At 43.0% G+C, this 23,561-nt stretch overlaps 1 protein-coding gene across 1 annotated transcript in view; it reads right to left on the bottom strand.

The window, feature by feature from the left end:
• LOC117501807 overlaps nt 1–22,277 on the bottom strand; it is a 94,039-nt gene extending 71,762 nt beyond the window's left edge. The window contains exon 1 of the mRNA XM_034160767.1: nt 21,935–22,277. Coding sequence (XP_034016658.1) covers nt 21,935–22,128 — 194 coding nt within the window. The 5' untranslated portion in view covers nt 22,129–22,277. The remainder of the gene's footprint in view (nt 1–21,934) is intronic.
• Between the last annotated feature and the right edge of the window lie 1,284 nt (nt 22,278–23,561).

Genomic DNA, 23,561 nt, shown 5'->3' with positions numbered 1-23,561 from the left:
TTTGCTAAAGCTTATAGTTAGGGCTGGATCAGGTGACCCTGAACCATCCCTTAGTTATGCTGCTATAGACGTAGACTGCTGGGGGGTTCCCATGATGCACTGTTTCTTTTTCTTTTTGCTCTGTATGCACCACTCTGCATTTAATCATTAGTGATCGATCTCTGCTCCCCTCCACAGCATGTCTTTTTCCTGGTTCTCTCCCTCAGCCCCAACCAGTCCCAGCAGAAGACTGCCCCTCCCTGAGCCTGGTTCTGCTGGAGGTTTCTTCCTGTTAAAAGGGAGTTTTTCCTTCCCACTGTAGCCAAGTGCTTGCTCACAGGGGGTCGTTTTGACCGTTGGGGTTTTATATAATTATTGTATGGCCTTGCCTTACAATATAAAGCGCCTTGGGGCAACTGTTTGTTGTGATTTGGCGCTATATAAAAAAAATTGATTGATTGATTGATTGATTGAAACCAAGCGCATTAACCACTTGGCCACCGCCTTCCTTCCTTCCCACTGTCGCCAAGTGCTTGCTCACAGGGGGTCGTTTTGACCGTTGGGGTTTTTCTGTAATTACTGTATGGCTTTTGCCTTGCAATATAAAGCGCCTTGGGGCAACTGTTGTTGTGATTTGGTGCTATATAAATAAAATTGATTTGATCTGATTTATGTATTACTGAATAGTCTGGAGTTACGTGGTAAAAACTGTGTTTGGGAGTGGGGATCATTTGGAACAGCTCCTGGACACGATGGAGAGAGAACTACAAAAATTTAAATACTGGTTTGATTCAAATAAATTATTGCTTCATCTGGGTAAAACAAAATGTATTATATTCAGAAATAAGCCCAGAAACTTAAGCAGAAACTTATTATTGAGTGATGTTGAAATTGAAATAGTAACTGAAACTACGTTTCTTGGGGCATGTCCCATCGGGAGGAGGCCCCAGAGAAGGGCAGGAGGACACGCTGGAGGGACTATGTCTCGCACCTGGCTTGGGAACGCCTCAGGGTTCCCCCGGAGGAGCTGGGGGAGGTGTGTGTGGATCAGGACGTCTGGGCGGCTTTGCTTGAGCTGCTGCCCCTGTGACCTGACCTTGGATGAAGCAAACGAAAATGGATGGAAGGATGGATAAATTAAGTTGGAAAACTCATAAATTATGTTAAATCCAAAATGTCAAATGTTATTGCGATTCTGTATAAAGCACAATATTTCCTCTCCCAGCATTCGTTGGTTACGCTGTATCATTCATTGCTTGTCCCATACATGACCTACACGACCATTGAGGTTTGGGGAAATACAAACCCAATATTTCTGTTACAAAAGAAAGCTATAAGAGTTATAAGTTAAAAAAAAAAAAAAACATATCGTGAGCCAACAAACCCACTGTTTGCTTGTTTACACATTTTGAGATTTTGGGACTTGGTTGACATATTAAAAGACAGACCATGTATAAAGTTAAACTCTTGCCTCAACATGTCCAGGAACTGTTTAAAATGAGGGAGTCCTGTTATCACCTGAGAGGAACATTAGTATTTGACAGCTTAAAGATTCAAACAACTGTAAAAAGTCACTGCATCTCCGTAAAACATGTTAAAATCTGGAATAACTGTTCTGATAGTATTAACTTAGTTGGTACTTTGGCTGGCTTGAAAAGACTTTATAACTAGAAGCACTCAAGAGAGTGCAAACCTCCGCCAAGGCCATGGGGTCACTGATGCCATAACATCTACATGCCGTGGAATCATTGAACCTAAAAAAGTCTAACAATGATGTTTGCTCAGTAGTAAAAAAAAGTTTCATCTGCTGTGACTGGATAGCATGTATCCTTAGCGCTTGGCATCACAGTTTATTGCAACTTGCACCTTTCCCAGAAGCTACTGTCATCTGAGCACTGATATTGATATTGCATGTGCTTACAGACAAAAACAAGTAAGAGACAAAATTCTATTTATTATTCAACTAAACTGCAAATATATGAATTTTTTTTAACATTTATGAAACACTTCTCTAAACAAGGCTCTGGATCACCACTAAAATTTAATCACTTCCTCCTCCACTGTTTGCTTGTTTACACATTTTGAAATTTTGGGACTTGGTTGATTATATTAAGATACAGACCAAGTATAAAGTTAACAAACTCTTGCCTCAACATGTTCAGGATCCAGGAACTGTTTAAAATGAGGGAGTCCTGTTATCACTTGAGAGGAACATTAATATTTGACAACTTAAAGATTTGAACTACTGTAAAAAGTCACTGCATCTCCGTAAAACGTGTTAAAATCTGGAATAACTGTTCTGATAGTATTAACTTATCTGGTACTTTGGCTGGCTTGAAAAGACTTTAGAAAAACAATGTAATTATTTATTATAGTACGATAAATTAGGTTAACTGGCTTTGTTACTGTTCTTCTGTTTTATCAGTGCGTTATACTGCTGTTTGTTCTGCTGTGTTCAGATATTTTAGTTTACTGATTAATCTATATTGCCTCTGCTGGTCTTTTTTCCTTTTTTGTATTTGTTGTTATGAGTGTACATATATATGTATATACAACTGGTGAAGGGGGGGGGGGGGCGTTTATAAGCTTTTTCTTCAGCCTACACCCTTTTGGTCGCACAAAACTGGGAAATTGAATTTTTGTTTTATGAGAGATTCTTTTGTTAAGTGTGTGTGTGTGTGTGTGTGCGTGCGCATGCCAAATAAAAATTAATTCATTCAAAAATAGCAAAAATCCTGACAAAGGTCAGTTTCAGTTTGTACAGGGGTCAAAAGTTACAGTTGCTCCAATTTCAGAAAAAAAAGTATGCAAATTATTGGTTGAAATAAAAGGATTAATATATGTAATAGTTTTGACTGTGTTGGATGACTGGTCTCCAACGTAAAGTTCAAACAAGGTCAACATTCATTGGTTTCTGTGACATATGTTATCCCACTGACAGGAGGTGTGGCTTCCGACAGTAGCAGCTCAGGAGATCTGTCGTTCTGCACATCCCAGCAAGACAACACCTACTGTGTTTGAACAGACATGGACTAACAACTGTCCACTGTGAGGCGTGTGTGTGTCTGACTGCTGTACTTACGTGGACATAGAGTGGGGAAATAAGTATTTGACCCCCTGTTAGTTTTGCAGGTTTTCCCATCCACAAAGAATGGAGAGGTCTGTAATTTTTATCGTAGGTACAGTTCAACTGTGAGAGACAGAATCAAAAAAAAAAAAAAAAAAAAAAAAAAAATCCAGAAAATCACATTGCATGATTTTTAAATAATTAATTTGCATTTTATTGCATGAAAAAAGAATTTGATCCCCACAAAAAACAGAGCTTAACAATTGGTACAGAAACATTTGTCTGCCATTACAGAGGTCAGACATTTCCTGTAGTTCTTGACCAAGTTTTCACACACTGCATCAGGGATTTTGGTCCACTCCTCCATACAGATCTTCTCCAAATCTTTCAGGTTTGGAGTTTCAGCTCCCTCCAAAGAATTCTATTGAATTCAGGTCTGGAGTCTGGCCTGGCCACTCCAGGACCTTGAAATGCTTCTTACAGAGCCCCCCCTTAGTTGCCCTGGCTGTGTGTTTGGGGTCATTGTCATGCTGGAAGACCCAGCCACAACCCATCTTCAATGCTCTTACTGAGGGAAGGAGGTCGTTTGCCAAAATCTCACAATCCATGACCCCATCCATCCTCCCTTCAATACGGGGCAGTCGCCCTGTCCCCTTTGCAGAAGAGCACCCCCAGAGTATGATTTTTCCACCCCTATACTTCATGGTTGGGATGGTTTTCTTGGGGTTGTTCTCATCCTCTAAACACTTCAATTGGAGTTGATGCCAAAAAGCTCTATTTTGGTGTCATCTGACCACATAACCTTCTCCCAGGCCTCCTCTGGATCATCCAGATGTTCACTGGTGAACTTCAAACAGGCCTGGACATGTGCTGGCTTGAGCAGGGGGTTCTTGCTGCCCTGCAAGATTTTAAACCATGACGGCATCATGTGTTACTAATGTAATCATTGTGACTGTGGTCCCAGCTCTCTTCAGGTCATTGACCAGGTCCTCCTGTGTAGTTCTGAGCTTTCTCAGAATCATCCGTACCCCACAAAGTGAGATCTTGCATGGAATCCCAGACCGAGGGAGATTAACAGTCATCTTGTGTTTCTTCCACTTTCTAATAAATAATAACAGTTGTTGTTTTCTCACCAAGCTGCTTGCCTGTTGTCCTGTAGTCTATCCCAGCCTTGTGCAGGTCTACAGTTTTGTCCCTGGTGTCCCTAGACAGCTCTTTGGTCTTGGCTAAGGTGGACAGGTTGGAGTGTGATTGATTGAGTGTGTGAACAGGTGTCTTTTATACAGGTAACAAGTTCAAACATGTGCAATTAATACAGGTAAAGAGTGCAGAATAAGAGGGCTTCTTAAAGAAAAAATTAACAGGTCTGTGAGAGCCAGAATTCTTGCTGGTTGGTAGGGGATCAAATACTTATTTCACACAATAAAATGCAAATTAATTATTTAAAAATCATACAATGTGATTTTCTGGATGTTTTTTTTTAGATTCTGTCTCTCACAGTTGAAGTGTACCTACGATAAAAATTACAGACCTCTGCATTCTTTGTAGGTGGGAAAACCTGCAAAACTGACAGGGGGTCAAATACTTATTTTCCCCACTGTAAATAACAACATATCGCCGAGGCAACAAGCTGCAGTGAGCGAACGCGCGCAAGAAGCGGACACCAACAGCCCCCCAGGTTGAAACGGCCCATCAGATCAGAACACACAGCAGGCAATCTGACCGTCATGTCACCCGCGTGAGCTCTGTTCCACATGACACGGTGTCTGTGCTGCGGCGCACCATCCACAAGACACACGTGTCAGGCAGAACACACGCGGGGCCGAATGGGCGCACCTGACCAGTAGATGTGGACATCAGAGCACACTGTTGTTGCTTCTCATTCATGTCATTTCATGACTGTATGTCTGTGACCATGGGTCTTCACCACAGGAACAGAGGGATCATATTTGTTTTGCTTGCTTGATAAATGTGGTTCTTTTATATGGTGTGGGATTTTATTTTATTTTTAATAATACTGCATGTCCTTCCTGATATGAGGCAGATTCCCGCAGCTTTCAAAGGACTTCTCTGTAGCTCAGTGGTACAGTTTCTGACTGGCAATCAGAGCTTTTGGAAGGCATGGGTTCGAGTCCCACAGGTACCAGCTGTTTTTTTTTTTTGTTTTTTTTTACAGTAATCAGAAATTTATTTTGAGGTAAAAAAAAAAAAATTGCAAGGATTTTTTTTTTTATAAACGAGCAGTTCTGTGACATTTCTGCCACTGATCTGTACAAAACACAGTGTTATCTACAGATCAGTGGTTTCGGCACTGATCTGTAGACACAGTGAGGAAAACAAAGTATTTGATCCACTGTCAATTTTGCAGGTTTTCCCACCTCTAAAGAATGGAGAGGTCTGTAATTTTTATCGCAGGTACACTTCAACTGTGAGAGACAGAATAAAAAAAAGAAGCATTAAATCACATTGAATGATTTTTAAATAATCAATTTTCATTTTATTGCATGAAATAAGTATTTGATCCAATAGAAAAACAAACCTTAATATTTGGTAGAGAAATCTTTGTTTGCAGTTCCAGAGGTCAAATGTTTCCTGTAGTTCTTGACCACGTTTTTTGGTCTGGAGACTGGCTAGGCCACTCCAGGACCTTGAAATGCTTCTTACAGAGCTACTCCTGTAAGTGTGTTTTGGGTCACTGTCGTGCTGGAAGACCCAGCCACAACCCATCTTCAAAGCTCTTACTGAGGGAAGGAGGTTGTTTGTCAAAATCTCACAATACATGACCCCATCCATCCTCCCTTCAATACGGTGCAGTCATCCTGTCCCCTGTGCAGAAAAGCACCCCCAAAAATTATGTTTCCACCCTCCATGCTTCATGGTTGGGACAGTGTTCTTGGGGTTGTTCTCGTCCTCCAAACACAGCGAGTGGCTTTGATACCAAAAAGCTCTATTTTGGTCTCATCTGACCACATGACCTTCTCCCATGCCTCCTCTGGATCATCCAGCTGGTCACTGGTGAACTTCAAATGGGCCTGGACATGTGCTGGCTTGAGCAGGGGGACCTTGCTGCCCACGAGGCAAGATCCTGCATGGAGCCCCAAATGGAGGAAGATTGACAGTCATCATGCGTTTCTTCCATTTTCTCATAATGACACCAACAATTGTTGCCTTCTCACCAAGCTGCTTGCCTGTTGTCTTGTAGTCCATCCCAGCCTTGTGCAGGTCTACAGTTTTGTCCCTGGTGTCCTTAGACAGCTCTTTGGTCTTGGCCATGGTGGACAGGTTGGAGTGTGATTGATTGAGTGTGTGGACAGGTGTCTTTTATACAGGTAACAAGTTCAAACAGGTGCAATTAATACAGGTAAAGAGTGCAGAATAAGAGGGCTTCTTAAAGAAAAATTAACAGGTCTGTGAGAGACAGAATTCTTGCTGGTTGGTAGGGGTTCAAATACTTATTTCATGCAATAAAATGCTAATTAATGATTTAAAAATCATACAATGTGATTTTCTTTTTTTTTAAGATTCTGTCTCTCACAGTTGAAGTGTACCTATGATAAAAATTACAGACCTCTACATTCTTTGTAGGTGGGAAAACCTGCAAAATCGACAGTGGGTCAAATACTTATTTGCCTCACTGTACACGCAATGTTCTGTAAAGATCAGTGGTTTATGCACTGCAGTCTTCCGTGTTTTGGCCTGATGCCTCATTTCTATTGGACAGTGCGAAGCTATGTCACAGCGCACAGCAGCTAAAGTTGGATTGGGCTGAACTTTGATCGCAGCAGCCTGACGACAAGCGGCAATGCACAATCCCGGGGAAGCGTCGCTTTATCTTCTCATTGAAAATAATGCTTTTTAGACCGATTTGTGACGCTTCTGCTGCAGCTGACGCTTCTGGTGTGAAAGCCCCTTTAGAATGGCCTAAGCAGTGGGTCACCTCTCTGAGTCTGGTCTGCTTGAGGTTTCTCCCTCATTATCACCAGAGGTAGTTTTTGCCTTAACAGTGTCGCCTGTGTGCTTGCTGGGTTGGTAAAGTTGCATCTTCGTGTGAAGCGCCTTGAGGCAGCATTGTTGTGATTTTCCATCATACAAATAAAATAAATTGAATTGAGGCTTGAAGCTCAATAAATGATTATTTATGGTTTAAGATATTTGAACATTTTAAATTTGATTTTGTCTTTGCCCAATGATGGAAAAAATAATTGAATGAAAATCCATCAATAGCTTTTGAGTTAAAATTGCTCAGTACCATACATTTCAAGTGTGCTGCGCATTTGTCTTCTTAGAATGATGTTTGCGAGCCAGTAGGAAAAGCTCAGTACATCTGATGTTAATGGACTGAGAACAAGTATGTACATCTTGAGGATTGCCAAAATTGTGTTATAGGCATGGACTTTTTGTTGATGCAACCATTTTAATCCCGTAAAATTATTGACACAACGTCAGATTTCATGTTGATTACAACTGTTGCAGAATTAAATCACTGCTGGACTGAATAGTTCAACGCACCAGCCAAAGGCAGCTCCATTACACTGATTTCAACTATTAACCAACAAATCTGTGCGATTACAATTATTAACAGTTTATGCTGTGGAATATGTTGTTTAAATGAGGGCGTTATAGTTCATTAGCTCGTAATGAAGCACAGTTGATGAATTTACTGCTCAGTTGTTCAAATAATCATCACACTCCCCAGCCTCCCTGGTAAGGTCTATGCCAGAGTACTGGAGAGGAGAATTCAACCGATAGTCGAACCTCATATTCAGGAGGAGCAGTGTGGTTTTTGTCCTGGTTGTGGCACACTGGACCAGCTCTACACCCGCCATCGGATGCTTGAGGGTTCATGGGAGTTCGCCCAACCAGTCCACATGTGCTTTGTGAATCTGGAGAAGGCGTTCGACCATGTCCCTTGAGACACCCTGTGGGGGGTGCTCCGGGTGTACGGGGTCCTTTGCTAAGGGCTATCCAGTCCCTGTACGACCGCAGCAGGAGCTTGGTTCGCATTGCGGGTAATAAGTCAAACCTGTTTCCTCCGCCAGGGTTGCCCTTTGTCACCGGTTCTATTCATTATCTTTATGGACAGAATTTCTAGGCACAGCCAGGGTGTAGAGGGGGTCTGGTTTGGGAACCACAGAATCTCATCTCTGCCGTTTGCGGACGATGTGGTTCTGTTGGCCTCGTCAAATCAGGACCTTCAGCGTGCACTGGGGCGGTTTGCAGCCAAATGTGAAGTGTCCGGGATGAAACTCAGCACCTCTGAATCCGAGGCCATGGTTCTCAACCGGAAAAAAGTGCCATGCCCTCTTCAGGTCGGTGGAGTGTCCTTGCCTCAAGTGGAGGAGTTTAAGTATCTCGGGGTCTTGTTCACGAGTAAGGGACAGACGGAGAGTGAGATCGACAGATGGATTGGTGCAGCATCTGCAGTGATGCATTAGCTGTATCAGACTGTTGTGGTGCAGAGAGAGCTGAGCAGGGGGGCAAAGCTCTCGATTTACCGATCGATCTACGTTCCGACCCTCACCTATGGTCATGAGATTTGGCTCATGACAGAACAAACAAGATCGCGAGTACAAGCGGCCGAGATGAGTTTCCACTGCAGGGTGGCTGGGCGCTCCCTTAGAGATAGGGTGAGGAGCTCAGTCACTCGGGAGGAGCTCGGAGTCGAGCCGCTGCTCCTCCATGTCAAAAGGAGCCAGCTGAGGTGGCTCAGGCATCTTTTCTGGATGCCCCCTGGACGCCTTGCTGGAGAGATGTTCCGAGCACGTCCCATCAGGAGGAAGCCCCGGGGATGACCCAGGACACGCTGGAGAAACTACGTCTCTCAGCTGGCTTGGGAACGCCTCGGGGTTCCCCCGGAGGAGCTGGGGGAGGTGTGTGTGGATCGGGAGATTTGGGTGGCTTTGCTTGAGCTGCTGCCCCCACGACCCGACCCTGGATGAAGCGGAAGAAAATGGATGGATTGTTCAAATAAAGACTTGAATAATAGTAATGAAATAGGATCACTCTCCAAAATCCTGTATCAGCTGGACTCCACTTTAGGGACTGTAGAGCTGCTTTACTCACATTTCCAAACCTGATCACACTTTTCATGTGTTTCATCAAGAACACAGCTGTTTTTGCTGGAATTCAAAATGTTTCTATGCTCTCAAGTGGACAAAACTCAAACAGCAAATCTACAGCTCATCTCCCGTTGGGAACAAAAACTTTTTAGGTGTGTCAACATTATTTTATTAGTTTATTGTGATTTTATAAAGCACATAAGAGGCTTTAAATGGCCTGACAGCAGGTTATCAGAGCAGCGTTTGCTCCCTGCTGTCCAAACAGGACTTTGGACTCCATGTTTGATGATCTAGAGCAGGGGTGGGCAATTTGTTCCAGAAAGGGCCAAGAGGGTGCAGGTTTTCTTTGCAGCCACTGACTCCACCACATGATTTCACTTATTAATATCACTTTGAGCAGATGGAATCATTTAATCAGTGAAATCACCTGGTGGAGTCAGTGGCTGAAATGAAAACCTGCACCCTCTTGGCCTTTTCTGGAACAAGTTGCCCACCCCTGATCTAGAGGTTAAATTTTTTTCTGCTGTGGCATTTGAACATCATTCCAAGAAGCATACTGCAGGCATGGTCTTATTGGAAAAATCTTGCTTGCAATGCAATCAAACATAGTACAAAAAACATTTTCAGCTTATGCGATGAGTTTATAGCTAATGCTAAGTCACAACTCCTGCCCCTGGTTGAGCTTTTATATAAAGGGATATTGTTCAATATAGTAGTGTTATTAAGGCTTTGTGTGTTTATATGTACTTCAATGGGGTGAGTTGGCACAGTATCTGCACAAGGATTGTAGCAGTGGGCCAATCTGAATGAAAAAGTCCAGGGCAGAATTTTTGTCCCAATCCAGCCCTGCATTTAGATCCCAACACCACCAAATTTGAATGGATTTTTCCTCTTCCTCATCATTCCACCAAATTTACATACTGGGTTGGGGGATCGATGGTGCTGAATATAGTGAGTGCTCAAAGTCTGGTCATTTTGCAAAATTGGCTGTATTCAAGGAGGTTCTGAATCTCCATGACCAGTAAAAGATCAAGGACCGTGATGTCGCCCGGTATGGCGGAGCCGGGGTCCCACCCTGAAGCCAGGCCGGGGGTTGGGGCTCGCGCACGAGAGCCTGGTGGTTGGGCCTTAGCCCATGGGGCACAGCCGGGCTCAGCCCGAAAGAGTGACATGGGCCCGCCCTCCTGTGGGTTCACCACCTGCAGAGGGGGCCATGGGGGTCGGGTGCAGAGAGGATTGGGTGGCGGTCGAGGGCGGGCGGCCCGGCGGCCCAGTACATGCTCACAGCCCCTGGCTGTTGGGACGTGGAATGTCACCTCGCTAGGGGTGAAGGAGCCTGAGCTTGTGCGGGAGGTTGAGAGATACCGACTAGAGATAGTCGGGCTCACCTCCACGCACAGCTTGGGCTCTGGTACCCAACTCCTGGAGAGGGGCGGACGCTTCATTTTTCTGGCGTCGCCCACGGGGAGAGGCGGAGAGCTGGGGTCGCATTACTTATTGCTCCCCAGCTCAGTCGCCAAGTGTTGGAGTTCACTCCGGTGAACGAGAGGGTCGCGTCCCTATGCCTTCGGGTCGGGGACAGGTCTCTCACCGTTGTCTCGGCCTACGGGCCGAGCAGCAGTGCAGGGTACTCGACCTTCCTGGAGTCCCTGGGAGGGGTACTAGATAGCGCTCCGACTGGGGACTCCATTGTTTTCCTGGGGGCTTTCAACGCCCACGTGGACGGCGACAGTGAGACCTGGAGGGGGGTGATCGGGAAGCATGGCCTCCCCGATCTGAACCCGAGTGGTGTTCAGTTGTTGGACTTCTGTGCTAGTCACAGTTTGTCCATCACGAACACTATGTTCGAGCACAAGGGTGTCCATAAGTGCACGTGGCACCAGGACACCCTGAGCCGGAGGTCGATGATCGACTTTGTAGTCGTATCATCTGACCTTCAACCACGTGTCTCGGACACTCGAGTGAAGAGAGGGGCAGATCTGTCGACTGATCACCATCTGGTGGTGAGTTGGATCCGCTGGGAGGGTAGGAAGCCGGTAAGACCTGGCAGGCCCAAACGTATCGTGAGGGTCTGCTTGGAACGACTGGCGGAACCCTCTGTCAGAGAGGTCTTCAACTCCCACCTCCGGGAGAGCTTTTCCCAGATCCTAGGGAGGTTGGAGACATGGAGTCCGAGTGGACCATGTTCTCCACCTCCATTGTCGATGCGGCTGCTCGTAGCTGTGGTCGTAAGGTCTCTGGTGCCTGTCATGGTGGCAATCCCCGAACCTGGTGGTGGACACCGGAAGTAAGGGATGCCATCAAGCTGAAGAAGGAGTCCTACTTATCTTTGTTGGTAGGTGGGACCCCAGAGGCAGCTGACAGGTACCGGCAGGCCAAGCGTGCCGCAGCCCGTGTGCTCGCAGAGGCAAAAACTCGGGTCTGGGAGGAGTTCGGGGAGGCTATGGAGGAGGACTATCGGTCGGCCTCGAAGAGATTCTGGCAAACCGTCCGACGCCTCAGGAGGCGGAAGCAGCTCTCCACCCGCACTGTTTACGGTGCGGGTGGACAGCTGTTGACCCTGACTGGGGATGTTGTCGGGCGGTGGAAGGAGTACTTCGAGGATTTCCTCAATCCCATTGTCACGTCTTCCGAAGAGGAAGCAGAGACTGGGGACTCAGAGACGGACTCATCCATTACCCAGGCCGAAGTCACCGAGGTGGTTAGAAAGCTCCTCGGTGGCAAGGCTCCTGGGGTGGATGAAATCCGTCCTGAGTACCTTAAGTCTCTGGATGTTGTGGGGCTATCTTGGCTGACACGCCTCTGCAACATCGCGTGGCAATCGGGGACAGTGCCTCTGGATTGGCAGACCGGGGTGGTGGTCGCTCTGTTTAAGAAGGGGGACCGGAGGGTGTGTTCCAACTATAGGGGGATCACACTCCTCAGCCTCCCCGGTAAGGTCTATTCCAGAGTACTGGAGAGGAGAATTCGACCGATGGTCGAACCTCGGATTCAGGAGGAGCAGTGTGGTTTTCGTCCTGGTCGCGGCACACTGGACCAGCTCTACACGCTCCATCGGGTGCTCGAGGGTTCATGGGAGTTTGCCCAACCAGTCCACATGTGTTTTGTGGATCTGGAGAAGGCATTCGACCGTGTCCCTCGGCGCACCCTGTGGGGAGTTCTCTGGGAGTACGGGGTCCTTTGCTAAGGGCTATCCGGTCCCTGTATGACCGCAGCAGGAGCTTGGTTCGCATTGCCGGTAGTAAGTCAAACCTGTTTCCAGTGCATGTTGGCCTCCGCCAGGGCTGCCCTTTGTCACCGGTTCTGTTCATTATTTTTATGGACAGAATTTCTAGGCACAGCCAGGGTGTAGAGGGGGTCTGGTTTGGGAACCACAGAATCTCGTCTCTGCTGTTTGCGGACAATGTGGTTCTGTTGGCTTCGTCAAATCAGGACCTTCAGCGTGCACTGGGGCGGTTTGCAGCCGAGTGTAAAGCGTCCGGGATGAAAATCAGCACCTCCAAATCCGAGGCCACGGTTCTCGACCGGAAAAAGGTGCTTTGCCCTCTTCAGGTCGGTGGAGTGTCCTTGCTTCAAGTGGAGGAGTTTAAGTATCTCGGGGTCTTGTTCACGAGTGAGGGACGGATAGAGCGTGAGATCGATAGACGGATCGGTGCAGCATCTGCAGTGATGCGGTCGCTGTATCGGACCGTCGTGGTGAAGAGAGAGCTGAGTAGGGGGGCAAAGCTCTCGATTTACCGATCGATCTACGTTCCAATCCTCACCTATGGTCATGAGATTTGGCTCATGACCGAAAGAACGAGATCGCGAGTACAAGCGGCTGAGATGAGTTTCCTCCGCAGGGTGGCTGGGCGCTCCCTTAGAGATAGGGTGAGGAGCTCGGTCACTCGGGAGGAGCTCGGAGTCGAGCCGCTGCTCCTCCACGTTGAAAGGAGTCAGTTGAGGTGGCTCGGGCATCTTTTCCAGATGACCCCTGGACACCTCGCTGGAGAGGTGTTCCGGGCACGTCCCACTGGGAGGAGGCCCCGGGGAAGACCCAGGACATGCTGGAGGGACTACATCTCTCGGCTGGCTTGGGAACACCTTGGGGTTCCCCCGGAGGAGCTGGAGGAGGTGTGTGTGGATCGGGAGGTCTGGGCGGCTTTGCTTGAGCTGCTGCCCCCGCGACCCGACTCCAGATAAAGCGGAAGAAAATGGATGGATGGCTGTATTTAAAGGCCCATAACTCTCTGCGCCATCAAGACCCCAACCAGATTTCAATGTTATCAACAAATACAGGCCCTACTCTATCAATTGCAACTGAAACAACCTTGGGGTCTTGATGGTGCTGGCCACAAGAGAGCGCTAAAGTACTCCACTAGCCCAATTTTGAGGTTAGCGCCACCTGGTGGCCCACGCCATCATCCTTTTTTAATGAAATTTGCAGGAGTGGATAAACTAACATCTCTACTTTATATAACAGTTTTCAGAATTCTGGGGACGCCTCTTATACTGATTTGATACCCCTTTTTAATCAGGTCATTGAACACATGCTCGTTAACCCAACTGCATGAATTACCACATGAATGCATGTATGCTCTGATGATATTTTCTTCTGATCCTCCTTCCCTTATGGACAGTCAATCCAATACATGTGTATTGGTATCAATTGCTATGGCAACAAGCTTGTGAACATGTCCTGTTCAATAGAACATAATTTTCCAGAAGTTATTTTTCCCATACCTAAATCCTCAAGTCTGCCAAGGGAAAAGGCAATCTGAGGCATATCCAAGTAAGTCATGCATGAACTCTTGTACTGCAGATGACGCAGATTGAGAGACAAATGTCTGACAAATGACCTGATTTAAAAGGATATCAAATCAATATAAGAGGAGTTCCCAAACTTCTGCCAACTGTTATATAAAGTAGAGATGTTGCTTTATCCACTCCAGCAAATTTCATTAAAATAGGCTGATTGTGTGGACCACCAGGTGGTGCTAAACTTCCTCAAAATTGGGCAAGTTGAGTACTTTCATGCCCCTGGTGGCTAGCGCCATCAAGACCACAATGTTTTTTCAGTTGCATTTGATAGCATAGGGCCTATATTTGTTGATAACATTTGGTTGGGGTCGTGATGACGCAGAGGGTTATGGGCCTTTAAATATAGCCAATTTCACAAAATGACCAGACTTTGACTGCCCCCTATATTCAGCGCCATTGATCCCCCAACCAAATATCTATATACGATGAAAGAGTTTGCCTCCCTATGTCATCTGATATTTAAACTAGATTGGGGACTTCTTGGCACTGAATGTTATACCACTTGAAAGATGGGAATTTAATGAAATATCAGTTTTTGTGTATTTTTGCCTTGAACTTTGATGACCTCTGGAAAGTTCATCCTTTGGTTTTCAGTCGAGAAATTTTGGAAAAATTAGTTTTATGGTAGGTTCCATCTCTGACCCAAGTTTCGTTGAAATCTGAGTGGGCTTGAATCACACCCTGATGTAAACTTGCCTGAACTTTAAAAATATTGGCTCTTAAGCCTTATTTTTGCAGCCAAGGAGATGTTGATAAAAGCCAGGAATATTTCATCCAGACTTTCCTTAATAAATCCTGAATTTAGGAAAAATCCTTAAAACTTCTGATACCTGCAAATGTGTCACTCATTTATAAACGGATGTCAAGGGAATTAAGGATCTCACTCAAGGGCTCCTAGTGAACATCCTAACAGAGAATCAAACCTATGGCTTCTGGTCAAAACAATACAAGGTGAAATGATCAAGTTTACAAGGATGAAATTATTAAAGACTGGACTTGATAAGGCTCCAGGTGTGGATTTAATCGATTATTAATTTGTTTCAGATTCAAACACAAAACCAAATAAGCTGAAGCCACAGTTTATTATGGCTACCATTTGCTCATTCTATAAAAAATAATAATGATAATAATTCAATTAACACATGAGGATTATTCTAAAAATGTATGAACCAGTGGTATTGGGACAAACAACAAATCTGTTTATTCTCATGATAATGCTTTAATGTTAACTACACATGTACAAAAACATATACTGTTACAATAAAGTCTATGAACACATGCAGTTTTGTGCAGACTGTAGACTGGGGTCGTGAACACTGTTCCTGGAGATCACCTGTCCTGCACATTTTTCCAACTGTCCCTGCTGCACCTTCTGCTGATGAATTAAGTCAGGTGTGTTCAGCCCATCAAGAGTGAGGGAAGACCAGACTTTACTACTCAGGTATGGTTGAAGCTGGTACACATGAAAAACAAGCAGGGCAGGTGATCTCCAGGAGCAGGGTTGGTGACCTCTGGCTTAAGGTCAAAACCCAGGAATGTGGGTTATGATTAATATAGCTGAAGAGCCTTTTGTACTTTGACAGAAGTACGCACACTGCTGAGCAAAATGTTTTTAAGTCTCTTGAATGATCAAGAAAATGTCCAACTTGCCTTGGAGTAAACTTCAAAGTGCGCTGAAAAAAGAACCAACTTAAAAAGTTGTTTCAATTAGTAACTTCTAAATGAATTAAGTTGTTCGAACTTAGATCAACTCTAACTTAGAAACCTAATTTCAAAACAACTTCATTCATTTACATGTTACAATTGAAACAATTAATTTAAGTTGGTTCATTTTTCAGTGTGTTTACCTGGAAGATTAAAGACCTTCACCTACACCTCCACCAAGGAGGACCGGTTTGTTGGTTTGTCTGTTAACAGGATTATGCAAATAGTAAAGCTGAATTTAACCAATGAACCAATTCTTTTTTTTTTTCATAACTTTGATCCCCACTGCTTAACTTTGATTCCAGTTGAGTTGATGCTCTAATCAGAATCAAAGCTCAACCCTCAAGATCAGATACTAGTATTTAAGATATCAAAAGGTCATTGGTCCCAACTAAAAGGTTAACACATGATTAAATGTGAGCAATCAGGGTCAAAGTTCAGCACTGAGGTTCAAAGATTACTTATCAGGACAAAAAGCCAACACTCATGATCAATAGTCAAAACTGGCAGCAAATGTCTGCAATATGAATTGGTATTTAACTACTATTAGGATTCAGGGTTAATAAAGTTAAAAAGGTGAACAATTAATTTCTTTGATCTTCTAACCAGGATCAAAGAGCAAACTCAGGATCAAATATCAGTAAACAGAATATCAAAAGGTCATCATTCAGGACAGAAACAAAGGTCAACTCTCGTGATCAAATCTGAGCAATGAGGATCAAAGTTCAGCATTGAAGATCAAACACTAGTTATCGGGATACAAGGTCAACACTCATGATCAATAGTCAAAACTGGCAGCAAATGTCTGCAATATGAATTGGTATTTAACTACTATTAAGCTTAAGGGTTAATAAAGTTAAAAGGTGAACAATTAATTTCTTTGATCGTCTAACCAGGATCAAAGCGCAAACTCAGGACCAAATATCAGTAAACAGAATCAAAAGATCATCATTCAGGTCAAAAACAAAGGTTGACTCTCGTGATCAAATCTGAGCAACGAGGATCAAAGTTCAGCATTGAGGATCAAACATTAGTTATTGGGATATAAGGTTAACACATAGTTAAAACTTGGAGCATCAACAATATGCACTGACATTTAACAGGATCAACGATCAAATCAGCACATGGTTTACTAAAGCGGAAATTGATTTCCACAATATATAATGCTCTCTCTACAATGGACAAATGTAAAACACTGTACATCAAAGAGAAATGAGAAAAAGAGGCAACTGTCAGTATCTCAGAGGAAAACTGGGAGGTGATTTGGGAATTTCAGTGGTCATCAACGTCTTTATATTGGTGAGAACGCTGTTGGAAAAATATAATTAGATATTTTAAGACTCCTGCTCAGGGTGGTAAATACAAGGTCTCTTAGATAATAAACCGACCCTTTTATTTATTTTTTTAACTATATGGATTTGAATGACATGCGATTACACCAATCATGCTTGAACCCTCGTGCGCATGCGTGAGTTTTTTCACGCGTGTCGGTGACGTCATTTCCCTGTGGGCAGGCCTTGAGTGAGATGTGGTCCCGCCCTCTCGGCTGAATTCCTTTGTTTCACACGCTGCTCGAGACGGCGCGCGTTGCTTTATCAAAATTTTTCTGGACCTGTGAGGAATATCCGAGTGGACACTATTCGAGAATTTAAGCTGGTTTTCTGTGAAAAGTTTAACGGCTGATGAGAGATTATGGGGTGTTTCTGTCGGTGTAAGGACTTCCCACGGAGCGGGACGTCCTGCAGCGCTTCCAGGCGCTGTCGTCGGCCTGTTTCGAGCTGAAAACATCCTAATTTAAGGCTTAATTCACCCAGGACATCGTGAGAGAACAGAGAAGATTCAGAAGAGGCCAGCATGAGGAATTTATGCGGACATTCCATTGTTTAAGGACATTTTTTTAATGAAAGACGTACGTGCAAATTCGCCGAGTCGTTTCCGTGACGACTCGGCAAATCTGTGTGCGCCGCGACAGGAAAAACACCTCCGTGTTGAAAACCATTTGTAGAATTCAGGCGGCTTTTAATGGCTTTCAACAAGTGAGTAACTGAGAAATTGTTTAACAGCTTGGGCATGTTCCAACTTGCCCGTTAAGATTTCCAACGGATGTGTTTTTCCTGCCGCGACCCCCCGCGGTCGGGTCCAGCCCGACATGCGACTCTGCCCGCACGTTCTTTCATTACAAAATGACCGTTAACAATGGAATGTCCGAATAAACTCCTCATGCCGACTTCTTCTGAAAGTTCTCTGACGACTTACTGCGTCAACAGAGCCTGAAATGTGGAAGTTTTCAACTTGAAACGGCGAGACGCTGCCGCCTCGAAGCGCAGATCGCCGTCAGGCGCCGTGGACCATCCTTAAAGCGACACTACCAGACCAAAATCTCTCATCAGCCGTTAAAATTTTTACCGAAAACCAGCTGAATTTATTGAATGGTGTCCACTCAGTTGTGCCTTACAGTTTTGAAAAAATTTTTATCAAACAAAGCAACAGTCTCTGAGCCATTCCTAAACAATGAAAAAAATCGACGAGCGGGTGGACGACTCCTCACTCAAAGACTGCCCACAGGCGAATGACGTAACCGACAGGCGTGAAAAAACTCTCGCATGCCCACGAGGGTTCAAGCATGTCTGATGTAATCACACGTGATTCAAATCCATATGGTTTTTGAAAAAAATAATAAGGTTGGATACTTTTCTAATAGACCTCGTATACCAATATCTCAGTATGCTGGAGACAAAGTGGCTCTGACAAGGCTGACCACTATCATATATTCTGGGCTTGTCCTAAATTACACTCTTACTGGAAAGAAATTCATAAATGTTTGATTTCAGTTTTTGGTCGCAACATGGAATTTAATTTAGGGAATATTTATTTGGGCAATGCAGATTACACTATGTAACAAATTTTTATTTTTGTTCTGTTCCTGGGTACACAGTGTGTTTTCCTAACCTGTTATGACTTAAATAAATAGAAAATAGCTGTTATTCCACAGAAACTTTGCTTCTGTGATCAGGACAATATTTAAAAATTTGTCTATTTTCAAGAATATTCTCGATTCACCTTCACTACTACTAAGTAGTCTTCGAGAATATTCTTTAACTGCTAGAACTGTCCAGAATTTTCTAGAAATTTCAAGAAACTTTTAGAACTTTCTAGAATGTTAAAAAAAAATAAAATCAAAGTTTGTGCTGAATGTAGTCATTTTTCCATAGACGTTAGACATAAGCAGTTGAAATATAACACTTAGAAGCCAGGAACAAAAATTGTGTTACATAGTGTTATTTACAACAGAGTGATAAAGTGATAAAAAGCTGCTACAAGCCCTTCTAGCAGCAGGTATATTACTAAGAAATGGCTGACCCCAAATCCTCCCTCAGTGATTGGCCAACATAGTCCTTGAAATTTGCAAAATGGAAAAATTAACCTATCTAATTAATATCAGAAGGGAGGAATTCTATTGTATTTGGAACCAATGGATTACATATATTACCCCAACAAGAGCAGATTTTTCATGACTTCTCTGTTATGCCCAGATTAATTGCTTCAAGTATCATCTGTGAGTATTTCTTTTCCACATCCCCCTACTGAGTGGGCTCCCCTTTTCTTGTATATAGTGTTCAGAATAATAGTAGTGCTATGTGATTAAAAAGATTAATCTAGGTTTTGAGTATATTTGTTATTGTTACATGGGAAACAAGGTACCAGTAGATTCAGTAGATTCTCAATAATCCAACAAGACCAAGCATTCATGATATGTACACTCTTAAGGTTATAAAATTGGGCTATTGGTAAAAAAAAAAAGTAGAAAAGGGGCTGTTCACAATAATAGTAGCATCTGCTGTTGATGCTACAAACTCAAAACTATTATGTTCAAACTGCTTTTTTAGCAATCCTGTGAATCACTATACTAGTATTTAGTTGTATAACTACAGTTTTTCATGATTTCTTCACATCTGCGAGGTATTAATTTTGTTGGTTTGGAAGCAAGATTTTGCTCCTTTACTAGTGTGCTTGGGGTCATTGTCTTGTTGAAACACCCATTTCAAGGGCATGTCCTCTTCAGCATAAGGCAACATGACCTCTTCAAGTATTTTGACATATCCAAACTGATCCATGATACCTGATATGCAATATATAGGCCCAACACCATAGTAGGAGAAACATGTCCATATCATGATGCTTGCACCACCATGCCTCACTGTCTTCACTGTGAACTGTGGCTTGAATTCAGAGTTTGGGGGTCGTCTCACAAACTGTCTGTGGCCCTTGGACCCAAAAAGAACAATTTTACTCTCATCAGTGCACAAAATATTCCTCCATTTCTCTTTAGGCCAGTTGATGTGTTCTTTGGCAAATGGTAACCTCTTCTGCACGTCTTATTTAACAGAGGGACTTTGTAGGGGATTCTTGCAAATAAATTAGCTTCACACAGGCGTCTTCTAACTGTCACAGCACTTACAGGTAACTCCAGACTGTCTTTGATCATCCTGGAGCTCATCAATGGGTGAGCCTTTGCCATTCTGGTTATTCTTCTATCCATTTTGTTTTCCATTTTCTTCCACGCGTCTCTGGTTTTCTTGTCCATTTTAAAGCATTGGAGATCATTGTAGATGAACAGCCTATAATTTTTTTGCACCTGCGTATAAGTTTTCCCCTCTCCAATCAGCTTTTTAACCAAACTACGCTGTTCTTCTGAACAATGTCTTGAACGTCCCATTTTCCTCAGGCTTTCAAAGAGAAAAGCATGTTCAACAGGTGCTGGCTTCATCCTTAAATAGGGGACACCTGATTCACACCTGTTTGTTCCACAGAACTGACGAACTCACTGACTGAATGCCACACTACTATTATTGTGAACACCCCCTTTTCTACTTTTTTTTTAAATAATAGCCCAATTTCATAGCCTTAAGAGTGTGCATATCATGAATGCTTGGTCTTGTTGAATTTGTGAGAATTTACTGAATCTACTGGTACCTTGTTTCCCATGTAACAATAAGAAATATACTCAAAACCTGGATTAATCTTTTTAGTCACATAGCACTACTATTATTCTGAACACTACTGTAGTTCCTTGGTTATTGTCTATTCATATCAATACAGAGATTTTTTTGTATCAAGGGCAATAGAAGTTTTTTCTTTTATAAAGAGGAAAAGGGGAAATAAAAAAGGCCCTTTTAAAATGGGGGAAGGAAGAATGCTGTTTTTCTGTGTATATGAAGACACATGTATATGACTTTCCAAATTAAAAAAAAAAAAATGTCAGTGATCAGCATAAATGTGTAGCCATCAGGATTAATAATCATCTCTGCCACCACGATCAGACCCCCATAAGCGGCAGAAAATGAATGGGGTTTAATAATCAGGATCAAAGTCCAACAAACGCAATCAACATAAAATCACGGAAATGATTCCGCAGCCATTTAACAGCTACTCAGAGCAGTGCTATCCGTAGCCATGAAACCTCTCTCTCTCTCGCTATATATATGTATATATATATACACACACACACACACATATATACATACACACAATAATGTATATTATAATAATATACATCTTGCAGTGAAAGCCACCTCTGAGATTTTGTGGGATTTGGAACCTCAATAGGGTGAACTGATTGCCGGCTATGGCGAGTGTTGCTTTCTGTAGGCGTCTTGGCCTTAAATCATATCTAACTACAAGGATCAAAAGCCACTTGATATTCTGGAACCAAGAGTGGAATTGTGCTATTGTGCAAAACTCCCTTAATGACACAAAGCTGTTATCTGACAGTGGAAGTATTGTTCAAATTTCAAAAACTTTTTATGCATTTTACAAAAAAAACCCTTTAAACCAAAGTCTTATTATAAAGATAAAAAAAGACCATTTGCAATACCACCAGGCAGCTAAGACAGTTCCAACAGCAGGTGTGCATCACTCTTACAGAGACGACAGATTCAGCATTTATTTTATTTTTTTTTTAAATTAAATAAATTTTACAAATGATCACACTTTGTCCAGGTTGTCACTTTTAATCCCCCCTTATGCGTCTCGTGTATCTTATGACAAACAAATTGGCAAAATTTGAACTTGGCATAAGTGTGCACGCTCATTAGTGCTCGTCTAGTTACATAATGACAAAACAAATTTTGAGGAGTTTATTGGCCTGCTGTCAGCAGGTTTATCTGCACAGACATTATAACCTGCAAAAACCTGTGACTGCATCATCAAAAGAAAAAAAAAAGAAAAAAAAAAAAGAACGAGATACAAATAACTAAATAAATAAAGAAGCAAGACAGTTATGAGTTCGTGCCCCAGAACAGAGATGATGTGTATTCGAACATACCTGACCACCCGCTGCGTCTCCTTATCCACTCTGTTAGAAGCCGACGAGTTCTTGGACTTCAACTTGACTTTGGAGAACTTAAACTTCTTCTTTTCTTCAGCATTCTTGTTTTCGTCCACAGCTTCGTCCAACTTGGGTTCACTTTTGGAGAACAAACCTCTCAGGGTCTTCTTGGTGAAGCTCTTCCTCGCCATCAATTCTCTTTTGTAGTCGCTCCTGCTCTCATTAAAATCCTCAAGAAAATGAAGTTGTGGAACGGGAAAAACTCAATAAAACAACAATAAAAACGCTGCTCGGAAAAACCCTTGTTGACAGATGACAGGCGCGCGTGCCGCAGCTTCAATTTTCATTGGCTGCGACAGGGCGTGGCCACCTGGAAGCCACGCCCCATGATACGTAACAAACATCCGAAGCCTCTTTCAGGACATAGTGGTGCAGCTTAGCTAAAATTTCCATTAAAAATGTTCATTTTGTGATAAAAGCATGGAATTTGGCACACGTATCTTAAATTAACTAATGTTAACAGCATTTTAAAAAGGAATAGTTTGCACCTTCTGTCATTTTAGTTATGTTATGGGGTAAAATATGTCATACGTCCTAAAATCCAATGGACTTCGACCATGTTTGACATTTACGTTGGAGACCAAGCGTTCAACACAGTCAAAACAATTCCATTTATTAATCTTTTTACACACACACACACATATTCAACCGCTTCCCAGCAGTCATAGAGCACAATGTGGGGTACACCTAGGATAGGATGCCAATCTTTTTATTTCAACCAATAATTTGCACCATTTTTTTTTTTTTTACCAAAATTGGAGTAACTTTAACTTTTGACCCCTGTACAAACTGAAACTGACCTTTGACACCATTTTTGCTGTTTTTACCCCATAACTCCATAGAATTCAGTCATAGTCCAAACTATACCTATTTAGAATCATTATGATCAGACAAATAATGTGGTATAGTTTTCAACATGATTGGAGCATTTTTAATTTTGAACCCTGTGTAATTCTTTATTTGCCCCTGTACCTCATTAGACGTCAGCTCCAGGATGACTCCATATCTGAAAATAAACATTAGTTCATTTACAATATGTGTGCCAAATTCCATGCTTTTATCACAAAATGAACAATTGTTTTGCTATGCCACCCCACTAACACCTGCAAGCTCACAGAGACCTAAAGCGGCATGCGCAGGGGAGAAAAATGAACTGGAAGGCAGATTTTCTTCTGTTTTCTTTTCACTTTCAACAATGTGCTTGTTCACTGTTGGATTAATACTGTAACTCATGTGATAATTTCTTTACGCTCTCATCAAAATGCGTGCTGAAGCTGCTGTGTTGTCAGTGTTGTTTGTCTTACAGCCTGATGAAATGTCACATGCTCAGTTCTGATGGTGGAGGTCATGTGATCACCCAATTTGTCTGTCTGCTTTTGGACATTTGAACTCACAATTTAGTTTATGGGCTTTGATGTATTTATTCATTTTGTATGTGTTTAATAGTCAAAATTTAATAGTCAAAATTTTTCGTTTTAACCCAGTCACAATATTATAAAGATTAGATGGGGATAAAAACCGCAGGGGTGGTGGACAAGTGGTTAGTGCGCTTGGCTTCAGTGTG

The sequence above is a fragment of the Thalassophryne amazonica genome, chromosome 20 (genome assembly GCF_902500255.1).
Source record: "Thalassophryne amazonica chromosome 20, fThaAma1.1, whole genome shotgun sequence".
NCBI classification, from domain to species: Eukaryota; Metazoa; Chordata; class Actinopteri; order Batrachoidiformes; family Batrachoididae; genus Thalassophryne; species Thalassophryne amazonica.
The sequence above is the reverse complement of the archived record's forward strand: the minus strand, read 5'-3'. Positions and strand labels throughout refer to the sequence as shown.